This window comes from Pseudoliparis swirei, chromosome 17, assembly GCF_029220125.1.
Source record: "Pseudoliparis swirei isolate HS2019 ecotype Mariana Trench chromosome 17, NWPU_hadal_v1, whole genome shotgun sequence".
NCBI classification, from domain to species: Eukaryota; Metazoa; Chordata; class Actinopteri; order Perciformes; family Liparidae; genus Pseudoliparis; species Pseudoliparis swirei.
The window spans coordinates 15642735-15666209 of record NC_079404.1 but is presented as its reverse complement, the minus strand read 5'-3'; the positions used below and the strand labels follow the sequence as shown (position 1 = coordinate 15666209).

Genomic DNA, 23475 nt, shown 5'->3' with positions numbered 1-23475 from the left:
TGGACCCGGCCTCTGTCTACCTGTGACACAGAGTTTCAAGCCAAGTCAGCTGCTGCTGAACCACGTTGCTGAGTAGGTATACACGTGTGTGTGTGTGTGTGTGTGTGTGTGTGTGTGTGTGTGTGTGTGTGTGTGTGTGTGTGTGTGTGTGTGTGTGTGTGTGTGTGTGTGTGTGTGTGTCAGAGAGAGAGAGTGAGATGGAAAAAAACTAGACAATAAGTAGGAAGGATTTAGTTGACTTTTTAAGAAATAAGCATTGAGTACGGATCTAAAACAATGAATTTGAAAGACTTCATAAAGCAATTAGATAACTTCAGTTTGTTATGAAGAGTGTAGAAAGCAAGAGAGCAGCAGAGGTATGCTTGCCAGAGAAGGGGTGAGAATACAATAGCCCTCCTTCCAAGGGTCTGTAACCATAGACTCTAATAAAGTCACTGCCTGCAAATAAAGAGCCACTGCGCAGCTCGCCTTACAACAACAAGGACGGCTTTATACAACTTGTCTCTTTGTTTTAAAGTACACCACAACCAAATGTTAAAGAGCAAAAAAACACAGCGCATTGCACAACATCGATGACCCCGTAATACCCTATATTATTGTGTTTTTGAGCAATTCAACCACTTAATACTGGTTCAATGACTAAGAATGTATGAACCTTTACACCCACGTGCTGTCAGATCTGAATCAGAAGGATAATGTCATTGCATTACATTTGACTCAGACTTTGACAGACATATTGGATAGTTACATTTCAAGAGTAAGAATGTAATTTTTTTTATTTAACATGTGTTCTCTTTTTGCAACGACCTGTCAGGGCATAGTAAGGAAATGTGTTTAATGCCACAAGGCTGAACGTAGGAGCATTAAATGTTGGACTTAATAAAACTTACAAATAGTTTAAAAGTGAGTAGTTGATCATTAACCTTAAAACAACAAGTAATATGGTGTTTGTGTGAGGGTATACTGTATATGGCACTGTAGCAAATTTAACTGAATTAATCAAATATTAAATAATGCAAATCGACTTGTTTGAGGTAAAACACACACAAATATAACGATGGTGATATTGACTGGACTTTCCTCTAAATTATAACTTTGCGAATAAACACTTGTCTGTATTATGTCAATAGTTGCATCCAGCCAAAGAAGGAGCCTCACTTTGCTGATTTCAGGCCTCCCCGTTGCTTAAGGTTGTGACCCCTCTTTTTATTTTTCCCGGGGCCGTTGGGTTAATGAAGTAACAACAAACTGGGCCTGCAGCTAATTTGGAGTGGCACTTCCTGGCCCCTCCTGTCTCCACGAAGACGTATTTCATTTTCTCTTATCTCCGCCTCGGTCATGTGGCTTTCCGCATGGATGCCCATGTCTCCCCCAGTTGCACGACTAATGGAAACTTCGTTAATGTCATTAATCTGCAGACCAGGACATGAATCAAACACGTTTAACCTTTCTGGGCAGGCCTCTGCCACCGAAGCTGTAGCGACTGTCCACACACTCGCGTACTGGTGGCTCAGTGTGACGTGTAACGATACCAGATCCGCATCAATTGAAGCCAATATAAAGATATTTGGGTCTAACATGGGATTTAACAGGAAGAAAAATGTACTTTCAATAATGTTTTTAATTTGTCAGCTGTTACCAGCGTTTCACCAGGGAAAATGCTCGATAACTAATGAGTTTTGATTTCATGCATCTCTCAGTTTTCACTAAATATCTGTCTTTTCTCATCAGCCTCACTTGACTGAACGGGTGTTTATACATGACAGCACTCTCACTTCCACCATGCACATTTAAACAATGGTAACGTCAAAAGACTACTTAATGACTAATCAGGTGGCTGTGATTCATGCCTCATTCAAAGCCCTTATTCACACATTCCACCAGCTCCATGAATGGACACTCTCAGCCCCACATGTCATATACTTTCATTCATAAAGAAGAAAACAACGAGAGGGGGAGAGAGGTTGCAGAAAAAAAGGACTCTCTCTCTCTCTCTTGTAGGATGCGTAACCCAGGGGACATTTTCTTTTGTGCGGCGCTCAGCTTATGGGGCCAAATGCCAGCAGGCTTACCTCCACACTGTCTGTCTGTGTGTCCCCCTTTCCTTTGCACACAGTAATTAGGAGGATCTTAATGGAGAGGGGGTTTATTAGTGTCTGAGGAAGGCTTTAAACGTCACTTTAATTAAGGGGGATTCAGCAGACAGCTTGTGTGGCGATGTCACCCATTTTATAAAATCCTTGTTTGGGCACAACAGAAAAATAGAAATGGGTCTTTAAAAGGAAGGAAAAAGGGCTTTCCAGCGGAAGGCGGTCTAGACCTGCGGTCAGAGACAGAATAGAAAGTCTGACCCTGGCTAAGCATTAAGATGATGGTCATTATCTGCAAGAAATTCCAAATGTGTGCATGCGGGGAGAAAACTACCCCCCCTTCAAGAAAAGAACATCAAACCGCCTGCCAAACAAACCGCCTGTCCCTCTGAAACTGTTAAAAGATAACCTCACCGCTCAAAAAAAGATTTGGGGCGGGGGGATTAATTTATTCTCAGCATATCCTATGGCTATTCATGCAGGATATAAAATCCTAGATTATTTCCTGCTTGGTTAACTCGCATCCGGCCAGTCCCTCTCACAAAGCCATTCTAATGTTGCCATTAGTTATGCTCCTCTGGTGGCCAAAAGATTGATCCCGGAGACTTGGAATCCAATAAATGTGTACATGAATGGCAGAGGGAGATAACACGTTGCCCACAGATAGTGCGAGGGGCCAATCAGTGCTGAAAGACGCTTGAAAAAGGCTGATTAATGATAGCATATTTGGAAATAACCTCAACATTAAATCTTCAATAGGTTTTTATTTACCTTCACCTTTTAAGTTTATTATATTATTCACTCTTTTCAGAACAACAATATTAGCCACTGAGAAATGAAATTAGTTTATATGTCTCTAGTTGTTTAACAAAAAGAGATGGGTCAGATGTGTTGTAAACTTTTTCAGGAATAAAGAAAAAATAAATAAAGATTTATCAGATGTTAGTTGAGAAAAATAATGGGGAAACTTCTCAGTCCACCCCAAAAAAAGAAAACGACACATAAGACAAAATGTACCCACTCATAAAAGCTGACGCTCTCACAAACATCACGGGGCTATGAAAGTCAAGTCTTCCACAATAACTGCAGCCACAGAGCCACTGATAATGTGCCTGAGGGGGAACAACAACGTGCTCAGGGACCAGGGATTGCCTGAAAGACGGATAAGAAGACACGGGAGCAGGTTATCGGCTAGTTTAGGAGGTGTCACTCCGCTCACACGCTCACCTGTTCTGCAGGAAAATCACAGAATCACAAACAGGAATCCTGTTGCATCAGGCAGGGATCTTGCTGTTATGGATCATATCAATGTAAATATATTGTACACCTTTTAAACCAGGTCTCATACAAAATGTTTTGATTCTTTCATACAAAATGTGCTCTATTTATTTAAAATAAAAATATATTACATTCATATTTTATTTACATCTTTTTATGAAGAATAGCTGAATATGGTACCTACACTAAGACACATCATTGAAATAACTCTTATACTTGATATAACATCAGGATTCACACTATAAACCCATCTGACATTGTGTGTTTAGTCAGTGTGTAAACTAAGAAATAGCTTCATGTCGAACATGGAAGGAAATTGATGCCGTGCTTGAGAACACGTTAAAACTTCTCAGAAAAGGCTCTTGAGGCTCACGGGAAATACACCATGTCCACACCGAACTGGTGTATAACAATGTTATCAGAAGACATTGTCAGAGCTAAATGTCAAGATGTTTTACTTGTTACTTCAAGATAGATTAAATTAGCTAGCTGTTACAATGCACTTACACAAATTCCATAATTAGTGCAAATCATTGATCAAAGCGCCAATTTCTCTGTCGTATATCGCCTCTAAAAAACATACAAACGGAGAAATACAAGCCGTTTTAAAGCTTTACTTGAAATGTATCTTAATCATGTTATATAAAGTAATGAATTATTTTTTAATGAATGTGTTTCATGCTCAAAGTGGGTGATACTGTTGAGCAGTGAGAGGGAATTAGCTGACTGACTGAGATGAATGGCAGCTGACCCGGGTGTACGTAGAGGTGATGTGCCTTGTGGCTCTACAGGACAGGCACTCTAAAAACACTTCCTGTGGAGAACAGTGGCGTCCCCTCACCCTGGGCCTGTCTGAAAGAACAGTCAGAAGAAAGAGCTTGTGCTGGCAATACATTTCAACAGCTATAAAAGCGTATTGTGCTTGTTTACTTTATGTTAAATCCCACCAACTGCCTCTTCACTCATACGAATCTGACAGAATCAAAGAGTACAGTTTTAGTGCAAAGACAAATTGCATTTTCCACAATTCAATTCAATTCAGTTTATTTTGTATAGCTCAATATCACAAATTACAAATTTGCCTCAAAGGGCTTTACAATCTGTACACATACGACATCCCTGTCCCAGGACCTCACATCGGATCAGGAAAAACTTACAAGAAATAGAAAAAAACCTTACACAGGGAAAAAAGGGAAGAAACCTTCAGGAGAGCAACAGAAGAGGATTCCTCTCCAGGATGGACAGATGCAATATATGCCATGTGTACAGAAGGAATCATTACAGAGTTACAACACATTCAATGAATATGACAATGAAATTAGTTTAAACTAAAAGAAACAATGCTAATTCCTCTTTTTTCCAGTGGCTTCTTACATACATGATAACAATCACCACGTCATGAATAATTAGAGAGTAGTTTTTGTTATCATCTTTAAGCAGCTTGCCACTGTACACTAATGTACAGGAAATGTACGCTTACTAAAGTGTTTAATTGCAAATTATTTGTAAAAACTTTGTCATATCACTCGCAGCGCTTTATTGTTTAGTTTTACATGAAATAACTTATTTTCATGACATGCTTCAATGTGCATACCACAAATGCAATAAATCAGAAAGAAATGTTTCTTTCCATGACAAAAAAATAAAATAAACAGCCCAACTGTAGACTGCTCAACTGCTTTGCTAGATTCTCCAGATTTTGTATCATTATGCTTCCACCCACATAAATGATCAAAACAAATGACAATCTCTGCGCAGAGACAGAGCCCACAAAAGGGAGTCTGACAGCCATTTCCACAACAGATGTTTTTACAGAGGGGTGTCTTCTCTCCGCTGAGCAGTCTCACACATGAGAGACCCCCAAAAGCTTCAGAGAAACGTCCAGAAAACCAACATGTAAATTTGTAACTGCCATGTCTCAGACTAGCAGGCCCACAACAATTGTATTTATCTGGGAATAAAACAGAGAAATAACGAGAGATTTTTATAAAGGCATGCCTAAATATACATATCAGTGTGGATGATATAAAAAGGCGGAGGAGTAGAATTAGAACTCCAACATCAGAAAAAGACAACAGACAACATCGTTATGTGTTATCATGAAAAGATAAGTCCCTATTGATCCACGTTGTGGGCAAAGGCTGCACTATTGACAGGAAGACAGAATATGTCGGAGGGGCAATATTTCATACATTTGGCCGGTTCACTCCATCATGGCGAGAGGGTGTTTTTCTGGGCTGTATATAATAACACGTGTGCTCTTTATTTCCTTCAGATCAATGGTAATGTGAGGGAGGCCACACAAGATGGATGCCACGGGCAGGTTAACCTATCGACTGCTGAACACAGACAGGCAGACCAGGACAAGGGAGACCAACCCATTTACTGAGATACACCGAAGATAGCTTGGTTTCAACCGCCCTACTTATTGCACCCATCTGTTGAGCTTTAGTATGCAGAACAAAAAAGAAATGTCACTGCAAAACTGTAATTTAAACATTCAACATCTTACATTTTTAGCTTACATTTATAAATCAAACATCCATCCACGAAATGCTTTTATTTTCTTCTGCATTCAATATGAAATAGTTTGATTTGATTTTGGAATGATGCATGCTTCATGGTCTGCACGTCCTGTCTAACCCTGACCTCTTGAAAGTTGATGTGGAGGGGAAAGTGGCAATGGGCTGCCTGTGACCACTTCCTGGAGACAGGACAGGAGCCAGACGGGAGGGCAGGCTAGCCGACACAGGTGGCCCGGATCTGGATCAGGTCCGCCGCGCCCCCGGACAACCAGCCAGCTCATCTCATGCCCATGCACCAAGTCCATAACCTGCAGCTCTTTATAAATGAAATGGTATATGGGTCAAATTTTATTAACATGCCAACTTTTATTCCACAAATGTTTTAATACAGTATTAGCTGTACTGTACTAATCGAGACAATAACGCTTTGAATCACATGACCTTCAAGAGAGGTGAAATGATCAGTGAGTTTTAGAGTTGATTTAAAGATGGGTTATGATTGTAAAGGAGGCCTTATATTGTAAAAGTTTTAATTAATTAAACTGAACTGTGCTTGAATTCACTCTGTAAATGCACCTTTTGTAATCCATTAGAAAAGATATGCTAAGTGTTTAAAATGTTTAACTAATTATCTTTCAAAATAATGTGCGGATCCTATCTCAGGTAATTCAACTGAAATAATCAGATAATTCTCTGCCTTTCTATTGTTGCTACAAATTCACTAAGAAAATACAATAAAATTTAAATATGAAGTCACTCTGGCTGAACTGCAAATCGAACGTTAATAGAATAATACTGTTCCGACAGACAGCTCCAAGCATTATTGTCTAAAAGTTGGGTAAAGGGTAATTAATTTGGCAGTAAATCATTCAGTGTCTTGGTGACTCTGATGAGAATTGTGGTCTTTTTTTCTTTTTTTCCACTCAGACATCCCCCAAGCCAACCCCCAGTCGCCATTGTCTGTGTGAAAATGGAAATCTGTGCCACCAGTACAATATCCACATTATGTGCCCTGCCTCGACATTGTTGCATGACATGCTTGATTGTACCCTGGCATATAGGAACAGAAATGAGTAAACATACCATTAGCACATATTATGGTTTGTCTGCCACTTACTTATCAATGTGTAATGTATGCGTTTATACATTTTTTAATGATTTCTTCCATGCTTGAATCAAGTTCGAGCTTGCCCTTATATAGATGTGCTTTGGACAAACTAAAGCTGTCTACTTCAAAACACCCAAAATACATTTTATAAGAAAAAAAATATTTATCTATTTTACTGTCACACAAATGCACAAAACATTCCCACGAATGTTCTGTCACAGCATTTCCATTCAAACATTTCTTGTTTGTGCTTCCCTAAAAAGGCAATTAATATTATTAACATTGCTTGAGGCTAAAAGTGCAATATGTGCCTTGTTATTATTGAAGGTATATGACATTTATATACATTGATTTGACTTACCGTGCGTGTTTATATGTTCTATAATGATTATACAGCTGAATGCCTTGTCGTCTCTCAGTACGTTTGTTTCAGGTAATACAGTTTGAGGACATGTGACCAGCGGACAAACCAACCAAAAATAGACTTTCCCCTTTATCATTAAGTGCGTCAATCTTCTAAGTGAACCTAAATTCACCTGTTTGTTCGATATTCATCTTAGAGAATAAAAACCTCTTTTGCACTGTGTTTTTTAAATTGAATAAGTCAGTAAATGCATGCATGTCTTCCTCTCTCACTCACTCATGGACTGCTTAACCACAGCATGCACAAAGATGTGGAGTCCTGGCTCTAAAAGACGATGATAATTCATAGAGAATGACCAAACATTAACAAGTTGCAAATGAACACCTATTTACACAAAAACATCAGATAATGGCAGCCGACCAAATTCATGATCAGTATTGTTGCTATGGCTGAACTCCCCTCACAACCTGTATATTTTAAGGGTCAGAGGTGTGTCACATATTGAGAAGGGCTGTTTTCAAAATGTCAGTCAAAGTCTTTCATTCACAAGAGATGCTCTATGAACTATTATGGATCTGATATATAGATCTCTTTAGTTTGGTTTCTACTGGAAGGAGTCCAGAGTGAACCTTCTCTGGGAGACGTGGTCGACCTCCTGCTGTCACTAATAACTCAATGCTGCCACCTTGTGTTTGGGAAACCTTTGACTTCAAAAAGAGGAAAGAAAAGCCTGTTTCATCTTTTTTTTCTTGAGTGAGTTCCTATTTACCACTGAACTCACAAACATGAATATACAGGAACCAAGGTGGCTTTTTGATAATTAATTATTGATTGGGGCTAAATGTGACTGAGCAGTTAAGAAATGGCTTTGTATGTAAAAGTGTCAAACAAATGTTGCCTGAAGCTAAAGTTTGTCGGATTGTAATACAAATGTGAACATAATATTACAGTATATTGATGCTTCTATATATTGCATCTGAGCGTTAGTGAGTGTTATGTAGTTTGCAGGTTTCTCTCAATGTCAGAGAAAGCCTAGATGCTCTCCTTTGGTGCAGATTGAACACACTCTCCTCTGATACCTCAGCCCCACCTGTCTAGCCATGACCTCAGAGTTCAAACAGAGTCCAGCCAAGTTGGGAATTGTACTGGGTTGTTTTATCAGCAGCGTGTACCATATTTCCCCCATGAAATACTACAGCCGGCTAGAGATACTGCCAAGGGAGTAGGGAAACAATTGAATGGGCATTAATGATTCACAGCTACATATCTGCTATAATACCAACACAGGTGGAGGTAACCGTGAGCAGGATCTGATGACATCATTGATGTTGCCTCAGATAACACCTTGATCATCAACTATGTATGGATCTGGCAAAAGGTATGAGATAATGTCCAAGTGAGAGTAGACGGTGTTCAGGCTAGACCGATGTTCAGACAGTGAGTCTGAATATCAAAGGTTGTGAGTCACATTTATTGATGAAATAATCTAGATCTAGCATGTTAGCTGTAAAAGCCTAGGTTCAATACGTGTTGGACGCTGTAGAGATATGTGTTTCTGATGCAGTTTTCTTGAGCTGCAGTTAAATGAATCATTGAATCATATCGGCAGAGGACCCTTCTTGTTTGTGTTTGGGTCATGATCTTTTTTTGTATTGCCTTAAAACTAGGGCTAAGCAACGTGTCAATATTAGCAAAATTGATTCGATATTGTTTTCAATATTATTCATCATAATATGGCATACTTGTTGTCTTCCTGGTTTTAAATGCTGCTTTACAGTTCAGTGATGTCATTTTCTAAATATACCAGATATATTATTTGGCTTCACCCACTTAGTTATATTATATCCACATTTCTGATTATTCATCGAAATTGTATTGTGTAAATATTTGTTTAGACCAATTTTGTCTAAAATATTGTGATATTTGGTTTCTCAATATCACCACACCCTGCTTAAAACACATTGTAAACAATGTTGTGACATTTGTAACACTGTTTTAAAAAATAGCTAACTTTTATTATTTGGACAAATGTTAACCATACAATAAACATTATTTCAAATAATTGGAGTTAGAATAATTTTGATTATAGTATTTTAGAAAAAAAGTGAAAAGGGCAATGAGAAAATGGTTTTCAAGCTGATGCCTATAGTCTTCATAGTTTCCATGTAATTTAGGGCAGCTAGTCACAATAAATTTCATATTCAATTAATCTGACAGCTATTGTCGAGATAAATAAATGAGTTGTTTGTTCTATAAAATGACAGCAAATTATTAAAATATATATATAGCTATAAAATATAATATTTTAATATGTTGTCCTGCCAAAAACGAAAAGATATTCAGTTTAAAATTATATTAAACAGAGAAAACAGAACATCCTCACATTGGAGGGGCAAGAAAACGCACATTTGTTCTTGAAACTTAATCAAAATCCAAATAAATATGTGTTTAAACTTTTACACATTTAGTCTGTCGATATATGAGTCAGTAATTAAATTAATCATTGTATAGCTGTGCGCAGCTTTCAGATCAATGTTACACATTAAAGAAGTTAACACCGCTACCGACAGTCCGAGGACAGCAGCTGCATTCAGCGGACCTGCGTACATCAGAGGAAATGACGTGCAATGTTTTGAACCGTGCGGGCTAGCAAGTAGCGCGGATACCGCTGCACACTGACCGACAGCCCCTAACGCAGCCGGGGGAGCAGAGAGCTTCATGTCCCCGTAATAGTTGTCACAGTAAGTTGAACTCCATTAAAAGTCGCTCTGACTTAAACCCAAGAGGTTCTCCACGCAGCGCTAGCTCGAGCTCGTGCGCTAACAACCCACCGCTACTTCTCCGAGAAAGATACGAAGGTTAGCGAGCTGTGACAACCTTGACACCATGTGACGGGAATAACTGGCTGCATGAGATAGATGACAACGAAGATCTAGCTACCTCAAACCCAGCCGCTAGGTGAACTACTCTGTATCTCTTCTGCAGCAGGACGCAATGGACCTCCACAAAATCATCCACAGCGCGCTGCATGAATTTATTCAGGCTTACATTCCGGATGCTGATCTCAGGTAAATAATCTCTCGCTCGTGTTGCGTCCTGACACACAAGCTGCGTTCACTCGGTTGTTAACCTCTTGTTCTTCTTCCCCATCAACGCAGCACACTGGACGATGTTCTCCTGTCGTACATCACCGGAGTCCTAGAGGACCTCGGCTCCCAGATGAGTGTTGAGGAGAACTTTGGCGTCGAGGACTTTGTCGAGATGTTGGAAGCTTACATACCTGGCTTTGCCGAAGTTGACAGGTAAACAGACAGACTTCTTCTTCTTCTTTTTGTTTTCAACTTTTCTGATTGTAGCCTACTGTCATTTGTTGTTGTCACACAAACAAAACCATTTATTTTGCAGTGTCAAGGTCTGTGAAATGATGTTCAATCTGGCTTCAAAACTAGCCAGTGCTCGGACCTCAGGTGGTGCTTTTTAATTGATTATTATGTCTAATGCATGCAATAGCCCACAGTTGGAGTCCTACCCTTTCCAAATGGTTTATGTCATTTACCAAATGAATCGCCATAAACAAACTTATTGGGTAGTGCCACTCATATTAGACGTAGATGATCAGCTGAGCATGTATACTACTGTGTGCTGATGTCTTTCCTTTTGAATTGATGAAGAACAATTAAAACTGAAGGCTAGGAGGGAAGAGAATTCACTGAAACTCACCATCCTGCCCACTGAGCCGCCTCCAGAAGAAACGCAGTGCCTTAAACCACAGGCAGAGGGCGCCACTGCCAAGGTGATCATTGCAGCATACATCAGCACATTGTTTTCCCTTTCTTGAAGCATTTTAACGACTATAAATTAACATTTTCTCATCGTGTCCTACTGCTGATATTTATACTTTAAATGTGTCACGTGTGAGCTAACATAAGTGTGTGTATGTCCAGCTACCTGTGCCTGAGTGGGAGTCCCAGGAGCAGCACCTGCTAGAGATGTTTCCCAAGTGCAGTCTGTCCGAGGCTCGCAGCGCCCTGTCTATTGCCAAAGGAGACATGGAGGAGGCTGTGCGCCTTATCTTAGAGGGTGATGTCCAACTCAGCCCCACTCCTCATAATGTAAGCCTATGCTACGCCACTGTGTACACACTGTGTATGTATGTCACTGTGTGTGTGTCAGTCTGATTTGATGGTGTCCTGTTGCCTCAGGTAAATCATGGGAAGAGTGATTCCCCACAAGCAGACCAGAAACTTAAAGAGAGCATCCTTGAGAAGTGAGTATGGTTGCTATTATCCTGCGTAGGGCAGAGCTGTCCTCTCTACTTTGTTTCTCTGTTCATGACGATGTTTCATCTCCAAAGATACATGCTGGTGGATCGGGAGGATGATAAGAAAACCCACCGGCCTCTCGCCCCCAAAGATGTAAGTTCTATTCACTGCGTAACTCTATCACACAGGATATACATGCATTCTATCTGTTCCATGCAATACAACTTGCATTCTGGTGTGACTTTTACAGCCTCCGAAGAAGCTAGTTCGGTACCACGGTAACCAGGTGGTAACCACAAAAGGAGAGCGATATCAGCTGGTGAAGAAAGACGAAGCAGAGGACATGAAGAAGACGTATGTCAGCCTCAAGCCTTCACGAAAGTATCGATTCCATTGATGACGAGCACACAAGTGTAAGAGCAACTCCTGACAATATTGGTTACACTTTTTTAAATGTAAGTTTATTTGGCCTACAGTTTTTTTTTAATGTTTTTCTGAGTAAAGAACATATGTACTAGTGTATCGGTGGCTTATTTCTAAATTATGTTACTATTTTACGCCTTGGTTAAAACATTAAATTATTGTTTCAGTTACTTGAGGAGCTTTTGACATTTTGATGAGGTTGTTGTAACTTGTCTTCTCGTTTGTGTAGTAACAGCTTTACCGATATACTTTTTGCCATCTCAGCAGGTCTGATGTTAAACTAACATTATTGTCATTTTTAATCCATTTTGTTGTTTAATATTTATTCTAACTTCCAATAGACACTATAGAGTCATGACATGAAGTTGTAGAGATTAATCTATTGTCTTTCTGTAAATATGTCATTGTGGTGCTGTAGAGTTCCTTCTGGACATTACGAGTCTCGACTGCTTTTTCTATGTACATATGAAGTTTTTGAAGCCAAATTATTTTTTACATCATACAGGATTACAGCGCTGTGGAAATGTGTGGTCAAGCCTTGTGATTTGGAAAGTTTGTTGTGCTATAAAATGGTTTTCAAATGAACTCATTTCTGAAATATGTAGATTTTCTTTATCAAATATTTGTTCAGCGAGTAGCTCCAGAGAGTTGGATGTGGTCTAAGTGATGGTGCTCATGCCCCACTACAGTATTGTTTACTTACAATGACTCGACTGCCGTGTGTACAGGACTGAATGACGATGAAAAAGTATGTTCTGCAGGTTAGCGTAGTTATCTGGACAAGGGAAATGTTTTTGTTTCTCTCAATCTGTTCCAGATTTGAGCAAAATGTTCCTGATCACTTTTGATAGTGAAGGAGGTTCTAGATTAGCACGACCTTGAACTCTCCTCATAACAAGTTAATATGCTGCGAGCAATTCAGTCCACTAGAGGAAGGCAATATTCCTGATTGGTGGTCATCCTCTCCCATCACAAATAAAGGAAATGTATGTGATAACATGCAAAGTTGTACACTATAGAACATGTTTTCTTGAATTATCAAAATGAAAATTTTGGCTCAAAGCCACCCACAAGTGAGATGTGTGAGCTTGTGGCTGTTACCTGGGATATCTTGTCAGTGACACAACTAAACTCTTTTTAACCATCATTACATTCATTGAAAATACATTTTCCAGCACAACAAATTAAATTCTCAAAAGAACCTACTATTACAGCTCCCATTGTTTTAGCATAATACAGGGGATGACTTGTGGTTGCCCCCTAAATGTTTAGCAAAATGCTGCGGGAGGACCTGACTTTCAAGTTCATTCCAACAGCATTACTTTATTTTTGATATAGATGTTTAGATTTTCAAAGTCCGATCATGTATTTATTATGAAGTGTGTGTGCGCGCGCGCTTATAGGGTCCGTTTGTACAAATGTGTTTACTAAGTGGTTCGTTCACCACATTCATGTTTTTAATTTAGCTTCGCTTGTAATTGTTGTCTGGATTTTTACAAACTATAATTGGATTATTTGATTCTTGTTTATTGTATATTCTGATAAATGGGTTGGTCAGGTTTTTTCTTTTCCAAGAAATATTGACTGTTTATTTGTGTTTCTTTGCATCCATTTTTAGAGACAACAATCAATTGTTTTTGATTGGTGGTAATCTAGTTGTGTTTGGAGTGTAGGTGTAACACAATCAACTATTGAAAAGATGTTACTAATTATCAGCAGCAATGTTGTCTTTAATTACTAGATGAAGCTGTTTATTGTTGTGCTTTGACAAACCACTGACGCACAATTTGTAGTCAATAAATATCAATTTTTGTAGATCACTGATATTTGTACTCTTTGATTTGTTCACTCATGTTACTAAATATACTAGTTCAAAAGCAACTATTTCATTCCCTTAACTTGTTAGAAATCATCACAGAACTCAGCACTGTAGAACTTTGCAAACAAACTTTAATCGGACGATAAAGGAGAGCACATACTGTATGTGCAACACAAAACACAGGCATCCATCCATAAAATCATGCCTCTATTCCTATGACTCAATCCCACATTTAAAGCTGTTTAAGGCCAGAGTGAAAACCAACATTGTGAAAATAAAACAAATATAAAAATCAACTCATTGCAGCATTTCGTGCCATGCCATTGTTAAGCGAGGCACAGGCGTGCAGTAAACATGGTTGACCGATCAATAGAAGAGGGGGGTGAAACATCCGGTAAACTATTTCTACAGAGGAAGGGTTTTTGTTCCATCGTAGAACTAGATATGCATGATATCAACAATTTAAATGTAATTATACATAACAAACCCTGAAGACCTGTATATTCCAGGTGAATTAAGTGCTTTGATATTCCTATACCACTTACCAATGTATCCAATAACACATGCAAACAGCTGTCTGAATATGGAGATGCCCATCCACTGGTCTGTATATTGGTTTGGCACATACAGCACAACATGTGAAATGATCCTCCCCGTTTGTTTAATACACATTTTTACAACCGTTCTGAAGAGCACTTTGAACTTGCACAGTCATCTTTCAAGTGGCTCCACTTTCATGTCTTCAGAATATGGCTGCATGCAAGAGAAAATAAGGGGATTTTTAATCAATAGCAGCAAGAGGTTTCCATCTGGAATCATCCTTTGACCACATTGCAGCATCATTTCATCTCAGATCTGCTGCATTTAATACAGCATATTGAATGGTTGTGTTTAATGTAGAGCATTGTAAAACATGACAGCTAGATGGTACATAAGCTACATCCCAGCAGATGGCCCTGCTACTTCAGTGCGTTGATTTAACATAAATCTATCATTTAAGCAGTTAACTTAAATCCCTTTTACAGTTTTTTCCATCAGAAAAAACGTGACAAGTTATTTCTTTTTTCAGTTTTCCAAAACAGTGACTTACTTTATTGAGGTTTCTTTCTTTTACTGTGTATGCAACTAAGATGGTAGGATGTGATTTATTTCCAGTGCCTCTTCACCTTTTACTGGAAAGCACAATAGCAAATTCAGTAAAGTCCAAAAAAATCAATCAAGCAAGAGCATAAATAAACAAAGCAGCATCACTCAGTTACAACAATTTAACTGCAAGCCGTCACATGTCCCTTTAGCTGAATATATGAGCTCCCACACATATTTTTTTATCATATTTAATTACAGTTTTGAATCACTGTACTTCTGTGTTTAATACCACGCCTATACTTTCCTCTTTGCAACAGAAAGTTCTTGCTGATCACTCCCTATAACCATGTAGGATAGGCGTGGAGATGATGCAGATTACGTGGATAAATATATTTAAAACACTTAAATGACCCGTTGTCTTTAAAGGTTTACACCACGCCAGTTTTAAAGCTGTCTTTGTGATGAAGACGGAGAACACAATATGATCACTCCACACTTGGTAATCAACCCACAGCTGTGTTACTACATGTGTATAAGAAGTGTTCTGCATTTAACTGATGTTTACTGTGTCTATAATACCCCTTAACTCATCCATTAGTGGTCAAAATGTTGTCGTTATTCCAAAAGGTACCGATCTCAGACAACTTCACCTCTTAGCTTGAATGTGTTGATAGAACACTGATTCACATAAATACATCTGGACGAAAGCCAAATCAGGCCTTTTTCTCAAAGAAAAAAAAACACTTCCACAAGCTGGGTGAATTCCCATGAGTTATGCAGGTGTTTCTTCTATGATGGATGTATTGGCAACGACCGTGGGAGAATGGTTTCAATATGGCCGCTCATTGCCGTAAAGTGATGCGTAGCTCCGGCATCAGAATGTGCAGTACGCACGCAGCAGTCTCACTTCAACACGGCAAACAGTTTCCAGAGCAGTCTGATGAACAGTTTTAGGAGCCGGGCTCTAACTGAGATCCTGCTCATATCGCCCCTTGATCATGGTTTTCAGTAGAGGTCCAACCTCCAGAAACACAAAGGGACTCTTGGTTAGTACAACAATTAAGCAACTTTACAGTGTCAGACATATTACTTTACTCATCATCCCAGTCTGCATTTATCTTTCCTTCTTACTAAATCAGGTACGCCATAAATATTCACAGTAATTGGGTTGCTGGAAGGGTCAGCATGCCCCGGAGATTTCATGTAGCAGGTGACCTAAATGTCGATCTGATTTGATGTTCTTGAAAGTGGCAGTGTGACATTCATGTGTGACTTATGCAACTGATGCTAGGAAAGAGTTTGTATTCGGAAGGGGATAACAAAGTAAGTTATTTTACCTCATGTGGGTCTCCTAGTGCTTCTCCCAGCATTTTCTCAATATTTCTCATGATGGCCACCTTCTGATGAGCACGCAGCGGGTACTCTATCTTCTTGGGTGTGGAGGCACCCTGACCGAATGAGTCACAAAAAAAAAAGTGAGTGAAAATGAAGAAACATGTAGTGGCAAGGCAACACAAATGTGGATATAATGTTAAAATAACAAATATGCATACTTTGTACCAGAAGTTTACAGTGATCGTCACTCCACCGTTTAACAGTGATTCAATGTGATGCCACCTGAGGAAAGAAGACAGATATGAATACACTTTGACTGCCGAAGCAGTTCTTATCGTTAAGAGTAGTTTATAAAATAACACCAAGGTACCTCCACTCACTGTGAATTCATGGATTCAAAACATTAAAATGTATGACAAAAATTACAACTGTATTATACAGTAGTTGTCTGTGACAGCATGAATGTCAATCAATTCTGGGCCGAACAATAAGGCACAGTAAACTTTCATAACGGAAACACATTGATGGGTCATTTTCTAATCAAATTAAAGAATCAAAGAATATCTTCCCGAAATGCATCCAAGAAACTCAATGCTCTGGAGATAATCAAGTAATTTGGTGGTAGAGATAATTTTGCTCCATAAGTAATAACAGAAGTACTCACCAATACATCGGGATGTAGAGCACATCTCCTGGGCCCACAACAGTCTCATAACCAACTATATTTTTAAAATTGGGAAACTTCTCATAATCAGGGTTATCAAAATCAACCTATAAAAGGAAAATATGGATTCATTACAAAACATGAACATCAACTTCTCGCTGATCTCATTCAAAGGCATCCGTATTCAATTGAGACCTTTTCATAACCAGTTAAAGGTTCCTCACAGTTTTGAATATGTAGACAATGTGTAGACTTGCATAGTGTCTCCCTCTGAGAGCTTTAATGTCAATTATCTCTACCACTACAGATGAAAAATAACTGTCCTGAATCACAAATCTGCAACATTATAAGTTGATATTATTTAACCACACAGTAAATTCCCCAGTGTTAAAAATTCAGTGTTAAAGTATATTGACTCTTTCAGAGTTATCACAACACTAGCAAAAGTAAATAGCTCCCAGTGTTGGTGTAAATGTTGATATTTTAGCAGAAGCAACATTTTAGAATAACTCTATACTGAGTTCAATTTACACTCAAGCTGTTTTTGTGTCTTGAAATACTGAGTTGCAGACGGCTAACATGACCGAGTCAAAAGCTGCACAGTAGAATTAAAGAGTACATTAACACTAAGCCAGTAAACAAATGGTCTCTATCGACAGAGTGTTAAAGAGCCACTGTGGGTCAGTGGTTAGCAGTTCAGTCTTTCAATCAGGGGGTTGGCGGTTCAACCCCCATCCTATCGATGTGTCCTCGAGCAAGACACTTAACCCTGAGTTGCTCCTTGTAGCTGTGTCTGAATGTAACATGAATGTAAGTCACTTTGGATTAAACTGGCAGCTAAATGACATGAAATGTAAAGTAACACTGAACATAGTTAGAACATTTCAGGGTTAACATAACTCTGTTAAGAGTTATTATTCTACACTAAGAAGTGTAGAATTAACACTATTTATATTTGACACTCGGACTAGCGTTAATCTAAATGAAAAATTCTCAGTGTAGTTTAGAGTAAAATAATAACTCTTACCAGAGTTGCATTAACTTTGAAATGTTAACACTATGTTCAATGTTACTTTAACACTCTAAAGATAAGGGACCATATGTTCACTGGCTGAGTGTTCAAATGAACTCTTTAAGTGTTAAATCGACACTGCCAATCTGACTGTGTACTTGGATGTCGACACATCTGTGGCTTACTTGGCTCTGTCGGTCACAGGGGTGGTGCACAGGATATGGATAGAGACACTCAAACTGGTCGGGAGGAAAGAGGATGCATCTCTTATGGCCTTTAATTTGTGCGAAGAAGTTCTGCTGCTCGTCGTAATGTGCTGGAGTCACGTTGCCTGTGGTGACAGAATATTAACAGGAGATGTGAAGTGTGAAAACCATTGAGGACAACATTATACAGCAGGAACTGCCAAACTGCATCCCTTGCTCGGTGGATAACGTCTGTGATAGCCCTTACCCTCCATGCCGATCAGCAGCAGGTTGGATGTCAGTTGTCCCCAGTTCCTCTTGGCTTGCTGCTTGTTGATCCAGTTCCAGTTGAAACCAAGGAAGTCAACAACAATCTTCTTCCCTACCGTGTCATTCAGGGTCTGCTGCAGATATACCCTTGAAATGCATGAGAAAAGAGATGTATACGCCACCTTGCTTCACTCTGAGACCTGAGGCATCAGTTATATTGCTATTAATGTGTCTTCAAGGTTTTAAGCTTCTTCAGCGTGTACTTCTATTGCAGAGGACACCTCCTTTACACCATGAGGAACAATATGACTCCTCAGGAACAATATGACATTGAAGGATGTGCACAGCAAAATCCAAAGAGATTAGAGCCGCCGTGAGTGTCAGCGAGTCAAACAGTGAATTCACTTTAGTAAGTAATCAGTGTGTGTGTGTGTATGTGTGTGCGTGTGTGTGCTTGTGTGTGTGTGCTTCTTCCCTGAGTGTAAATGCTTAGTCATTTGCTCCCTCTTTGTTTAGATTGTTCGTAGCTTACATCATATTCCTGTTCCAACTCAAACATCTTTAGGAATATATCTTACCTCTCCTCTCCTCTCATTTCTTCCGTTAAATGCATTTTATCCACAAATTCAGAGAATTTCATTTCCATTCGTTGCGATTTGGGGACAAAGTTCTCAAAATTAGCCATTTTTTTCTCATCATAGTAGAGGAATTTGTGCTTTTGTGCAGTGTAAACAGAGAAGTCTCCATTCCCAATGTTCTCCTGGAGGTATGCAACATCCCATTTAAGAGCTGGATACACAAGGTTTGTGTCTGTTAAAATCACAGGTTCCTGAAACAGATGAAGAACAATTTAATACAGTCATATTACAAACAATTATATTTATTCATTAGAACAAGCCTACAATTACAATAACAAGCGCATCTCGATGTAACAATGGGATAATCACAACAAGACTAAGAGGGTTATGTCACTATCTATGATTATAATATCCAGTAGTTGCATATAACTGCAATTAATAGTTGAACTTTATCAAATATCAGACTCTTGTTAATAGGTGAACATTTTATACATTTCTATTATTTAAAACTGTTACACTTTTTTGTTGCACTACTGTACATCATCTTGATTGCGTCTGTGTTTTTCCAACTAATGCATATCAACTATAATCTTTTAAGAAAAATGGAACATAAATCCCAACACACATGCAGTTTATGGCAAAGGACACGTGGAGCTCCGAGGGCTACGTGACTAACTGAACGTCGACCGTTGTGCGCGCTCCCGTTGCCTCGCGCGCTCGCGCGCCCTCTCTCTCTCTCTCTCTCTCTCTCTCTCTGCACCTCCATGCTCATGGGATCGCTCTCTGGTGAAAGTGAAACTGAGAGCGGAAGAGTTCAATAAAGTGGTGGTTTGCGGGTCGTCTTTAATAATAATAATAATAATACAACTGTATCTTAGCATCGTCATTGAGCCCTGATAGACGTGCAGGTTTTACAGCAACACGTATGTGACCCCAGGGTTCAGCCCTCCAACAGTTTTAACTGGATATTGTTGTTGTTGTTTTTGTTTATTGTTATTTAACTATCTGATAACGAGCCAGCATGGACTTGACATTTATATATTTTTTAATTTTGCTTTTGAAATCACTTGGAATGAATATTTCTTTCCCGAACAAATAATCCATCTGTTTGAAAGTGTGTAAAAATGTTTTGCACTGCGCTTGACCTTTTGACCTGAGCACAATCCAATCACAGTGAATATAATCGAGTCAAGGAAGAGTCGTGTGCCTTTTTCTTCAAATTGCGTTTGTGATACCTGATGTGATGTGTGTTTACTTCTTTCACCTCACTTGAGCCACATTGAGCCTCTGAACGGGAGTTCAAAAGTGGTTAAAAGTGGGTTGGTGTGATAGGAATGTTACTATTCTTGAAAAACATTTATCAAGAGCTGAACATTGAGAGCTACATGAGTGTAAATAGAGAACCTGGTACATATTGAGAAGACAGAAGACATCTCTATTCCTGTGAGCACCAAGAACCACGAGACAGAAGAGAAAGGTTCAGTTCTTCTAATACAGAATCTATTTCATATATTAACGTGTCATTTTGCATATATGTTGATGAGACACAATTAAATTGATTGCTGAAAGTTTCCAATTGCTCAAGAACCACTAAAGCCACTAGAACCACGACTTGTTCAACAACAGTTCAGTTCTAGATATACATCCGAACCTTTTAGGGTGGAGTAAATAGTCTTTTCTTTTGAAAGAGACATGATAACAAATGATAACACATTGTCACATTTATGAAAGGCGACATATTGTCTATGCGAACAGGTGCACAACCCTCCTGGGAAAGGCTCCAGCTGCCATCGACACTGACTAAAAATAAAGAGATCTGGAATGAGGTTTGTATTCCTATTGTACGCCAGCTTTAAGTCAAAGCTGGTTCCCTCTGTTCGACAAATACCACTGAGAAATGTAATGATGTCATCCAGACATCACATTACACATAAACCTAAAGCTGTTTCACCAAAAGGTTGAGAAGGAAAACACTGTTGCAGACTGCTCTCCATGATGTGTTTCTGAGTGAGACACAATGATGTCTGCAGGTGTGTTCAACCAAAACCATGTGACATCACGGATTTAATTATCATGGTCTGGAATTCCAATGGGTTTTGCAGTTTTATTTTGCTTTCATTCCCAAAACTATATCAAATGAATCCTGTAACTTACATTGGGACATCCGTTATTGTCCCTAATGTCTGGTTGAAATGCAACCATCATATATCTACATTTCTGCCAATGTACTTATTGTTCCAGCTCTCTAGACTTATCTCTTAATGTCGAGATAAAATGAATGATACATTACTTTTCAACCCTTTAACATCACATCCTTCAAAATAACACAAAAAATAATCAAATAAATAGACAATTTTCTTCGTATTTTTCTAGCTAAATCCAATCATCTGAATTTCTTGTCCAAACTATGGCGTGTGCTCATATGGTATCAACTCATTTCAGCCAATAATATCATGACATCCATCAATTCATATGCCAGTTAGAGCCACAAGGGAGGGTGTGTGTGAGAGGGTGTGTGCATGCGCGCGTGTGTGTGTGTGTGTGTGTGGGGGGGGGGGTCGCAGTCTGGAGCTCTGTATCGCCCTACATTGCCCACTTTATAGCGGTCCAATCAAATGCTAAGGATTTGGCTTAAACCCCTCTTAGCTATTCACAAACCCAGTTCCCCAACATTCAGTTTCCCAGTGATCCCAGTGCAGAGGCTAAAGACGCTCTAACTTCTTTCTCACTGGGATCTCACCACATCTGCATCTTTGAAGACATTCTTCTGGGAGGACTTATATACCACCCACTATTAAAATACCTCTCCATACTTTACTGGGGCACTGGTTTGTGGAGCAGGACCCTGGTGAATGTTTCTTATTCCTTCTTGTCAGGTGGATCAACTTTACCTCGTTGTTTATCAGCATCTCTGCTCTGGGGTCCGTGTGAGACAGTCTGGGAATGGGCTGCGTTGGGAAGGAATATTTCCTTAGCTGAGACTCATCCCAGTCCCAGTTCTGGACGCCAGTGAAACCAGTGCCGCCTTCGCTCGCCGCGGGATCAGCCTCCGCAACGGTCGTCGCCGCCATGGTTCTCCGACGGGCGCTGATGAGCCGCGCGCGATGGAATAACCCGCTTTTTGTTCCGGGCTTTTTGTTCCACCCTGCTGGGCTACAGAGTCAGCAGCGGGACGACTGCACCAGCGTTCCCATTCACCGTACTGACTTGAACTGGGGGGCTACGCGCCGTCCCGCAGCAGCTCCTCTCTCCGGCTCTGCTCCGTGGTGTTTACACACCAGTCTGACAGCCAGAAAACAAACGACACCACCTGCAACAGGAAAGGGGAACAGCTCGACACTTTGACTGCCCCGGATTGCAGACAGCGAGACCTAGTGTGCTGGGTGGCTACATGGGCGCCCTGTAATGGCGGGCTCTGGCCGCGAGAGGGCGCTGTTGTACTTGCTTTACTTGCAGTTCTTCAAGGAGATTGATCCCCAGAAAGGTCATTGATCTGTCACAAGTGCACAAAAAAGGTTACTTTTCTTGAGTATTCAACCTACTTCATATATCTACACTATATTTCAGAGGGATTATTGTACTTTTTTGTCCCACTACATTTATCCCACAAAATAGACATTGCAGTTATTTTTTTGATCCAAAACACACGATTAACTTAATAAAAATAATAACAATAATTATTATTATTATTCATTTTCGAATTATTAGCATTCCAATTAAAAAATATAAATGATATAGCATATAATATAAACATTATACAAACTCTGATCGTGGCCAAGTATACATACTACATGATATTACTCTGAGTGAACATGATCTATGTTGCATGCATGGATTGACATTTTTAATTCACTCAGTTATAGTACTTCAGTACAATGTTGAGCTACTTGCAGTAGTATCAACATTGATTTCACAGCTATAGTGACAAGTCATGTACAACATATTGTCTTGCATTCAACAACCCTATACAGCTGCTAAAATTAGTTCCATCTGGACAAAATACAATATTAAACAACAACATTAAGAATGTAAGGTGTCATTCTGCATAATCAGTACTTGCATATTTTAAACAACCTGAATCTAAATATTCTTCCACCAGTGTTGGTCTGAACAATGTGCTGAACAGTAGCAAACAATAATGCACAGTAATGTCACAACACAATATGTATTCATCAGACAGGTTGAGAAGTCATTGTCTTTCTCTCTTTCTCTCTTTCTTTCTTTCTCTCTCTCTCTCTCTCTCTCTCTGTGAGAAGATATGGTCATGAAAGACTGATGTAACACTTTTGAAATCCTCAGCCAATATTTACCTATGTTCATCATTGCCTCAACATTGCCATATTGATCCCTCTTCATGAGATAACCGGGCACACAGTAACTCGCTCACTTGACTGATCAGCTGATTCTCGTTCTGTTTTGTCAATGTCAGACTGGTATTGAACTAGATAGAGAACATCTTATCAATTGACTTTGATC

The 23475-nt window shown here is 39.3% G+C and overlaps 2 protein-coding genes across 5 annotated transcripts; one reads left to right on the top strand and one right to left on the bottom strand.

Annotated features, from left to right (window-relative positions):
* Nucleotides 1–9982: 9982 nt before the first annotated feature.
* cuedc2 (CUE domain containing 2) lies at nt 9983–13872 on the top strand. 2 transcript variants are annotated; one of them, XM_056435413.1, is made up of 9 exons: nt 9983–10106; nt 10351–10433; nt 10524–10667; nt 10771–10832; nt 11037–11158; nt 11310–11477; nt 11568–11632; nt 11720–11780; nt 11878–13872. In XM_056435413.1, exons 2-9 carry the CDS (start codon nt 10360–10362, stop codon nt 12022–12024), a joined length of 843 nt encoding a protein of 280 aa, XP_056291388.1. In that variant the 5' UTR covers nt 9983–10106; nt 10351–10359; the 3' UTR covers nt 12025–13872. The 2 variants fall into 2 exon arrangements, with proteins under 2 accessions (XP_056291388.1, XP_056291390.1); XM_056435415.1 differs by having other exon boundaries at nt 9983–10223.
* A 110-nt stretch (nt 13873–13982) lies between these two features.
* On the bottom strand, nt 13983–22319 carry hif1an (hypoxia inducible factor 1 subunit alpha inhibitor). Of its 3 annotated transcripts, none has more exons than XR_008834294.1 (9): nt 21891–22319; nt 19000–19250; nt 18420–18568; nt 18152–18297; nt 16955–17061; nt 16509–16572; nt 16293–16403; nt 14960–15976; nt 13983–14622 (listed from the first exon to the last, which is right to left on the bottom strand). XR_008834294.1 is itself a non-coding variant. In XM_056436099.1 (8 exons), the coding sequence occupies exons 1-8, from the start codon at nt 22068–22070 to the stop codon at nt 15920–15922; spliced, it is 1065 nt and encodes a 354-aa protein (XP_056292074.1). In that variant the 5' UTR covers nt 22071–22319; the 3' UTR covers nt 13983–15919. The 3 variants fall into 3 exon arrangements, 1 of the variants encoding a protein (XP_056292074.1); XR_008834293.1 differs by having other exon boundaries at nt 13983–15041; nt 15863–15976; XM_056436099.1 differs by having other exon boundaries at nt 13983–15976.
* Nucleotides 22320–23475: the final 1156 nt, after the last annotated feature.

Coding starts and splice junctions, on each gene's coding strand:
- cuedc2 (XM_056435413.1), top strand. CDS start 10,360: ATGGACCTCCACAAAATCATCCACAGCGCGCTGCATGAATTTATTCAG. Junction 11,159..11,309: donor CAGAGGGCGCCACTGCCAAG/GTGATCATTGCA, acceptor GTGTATGTCCAG/CTACCTGTGCCTGAGTGGGA. Junction 11,478..11,567: donor TCAGCCCCACTCCTCATAAT/GTAAGCCTATGC, acceptor CTGTTGCCTCAG/GTAAATCATGGGAAGAGTGA.
- hif1an (XM_056436099.1), bottom strand. CDS start 22,070: ATGGCGGCGACGACCGTTGCGGAGGCTGATCCCGCGGCGAGCGAAGGC. Junction 17,062..18,151: donor CCTGTGACCGACAGAGCCAA/GTAAGCCACAGA, acceptor TTCCTTTTATAG/GTTGATTTTGATAACCCTGA. Junction 16,404..16,508: donor CTGTAAACTTCTGGTACAAA/GTATGCATATTT, acceptor TCATTCGGTCAG/GGTGCCTCCACACCCAAGAA.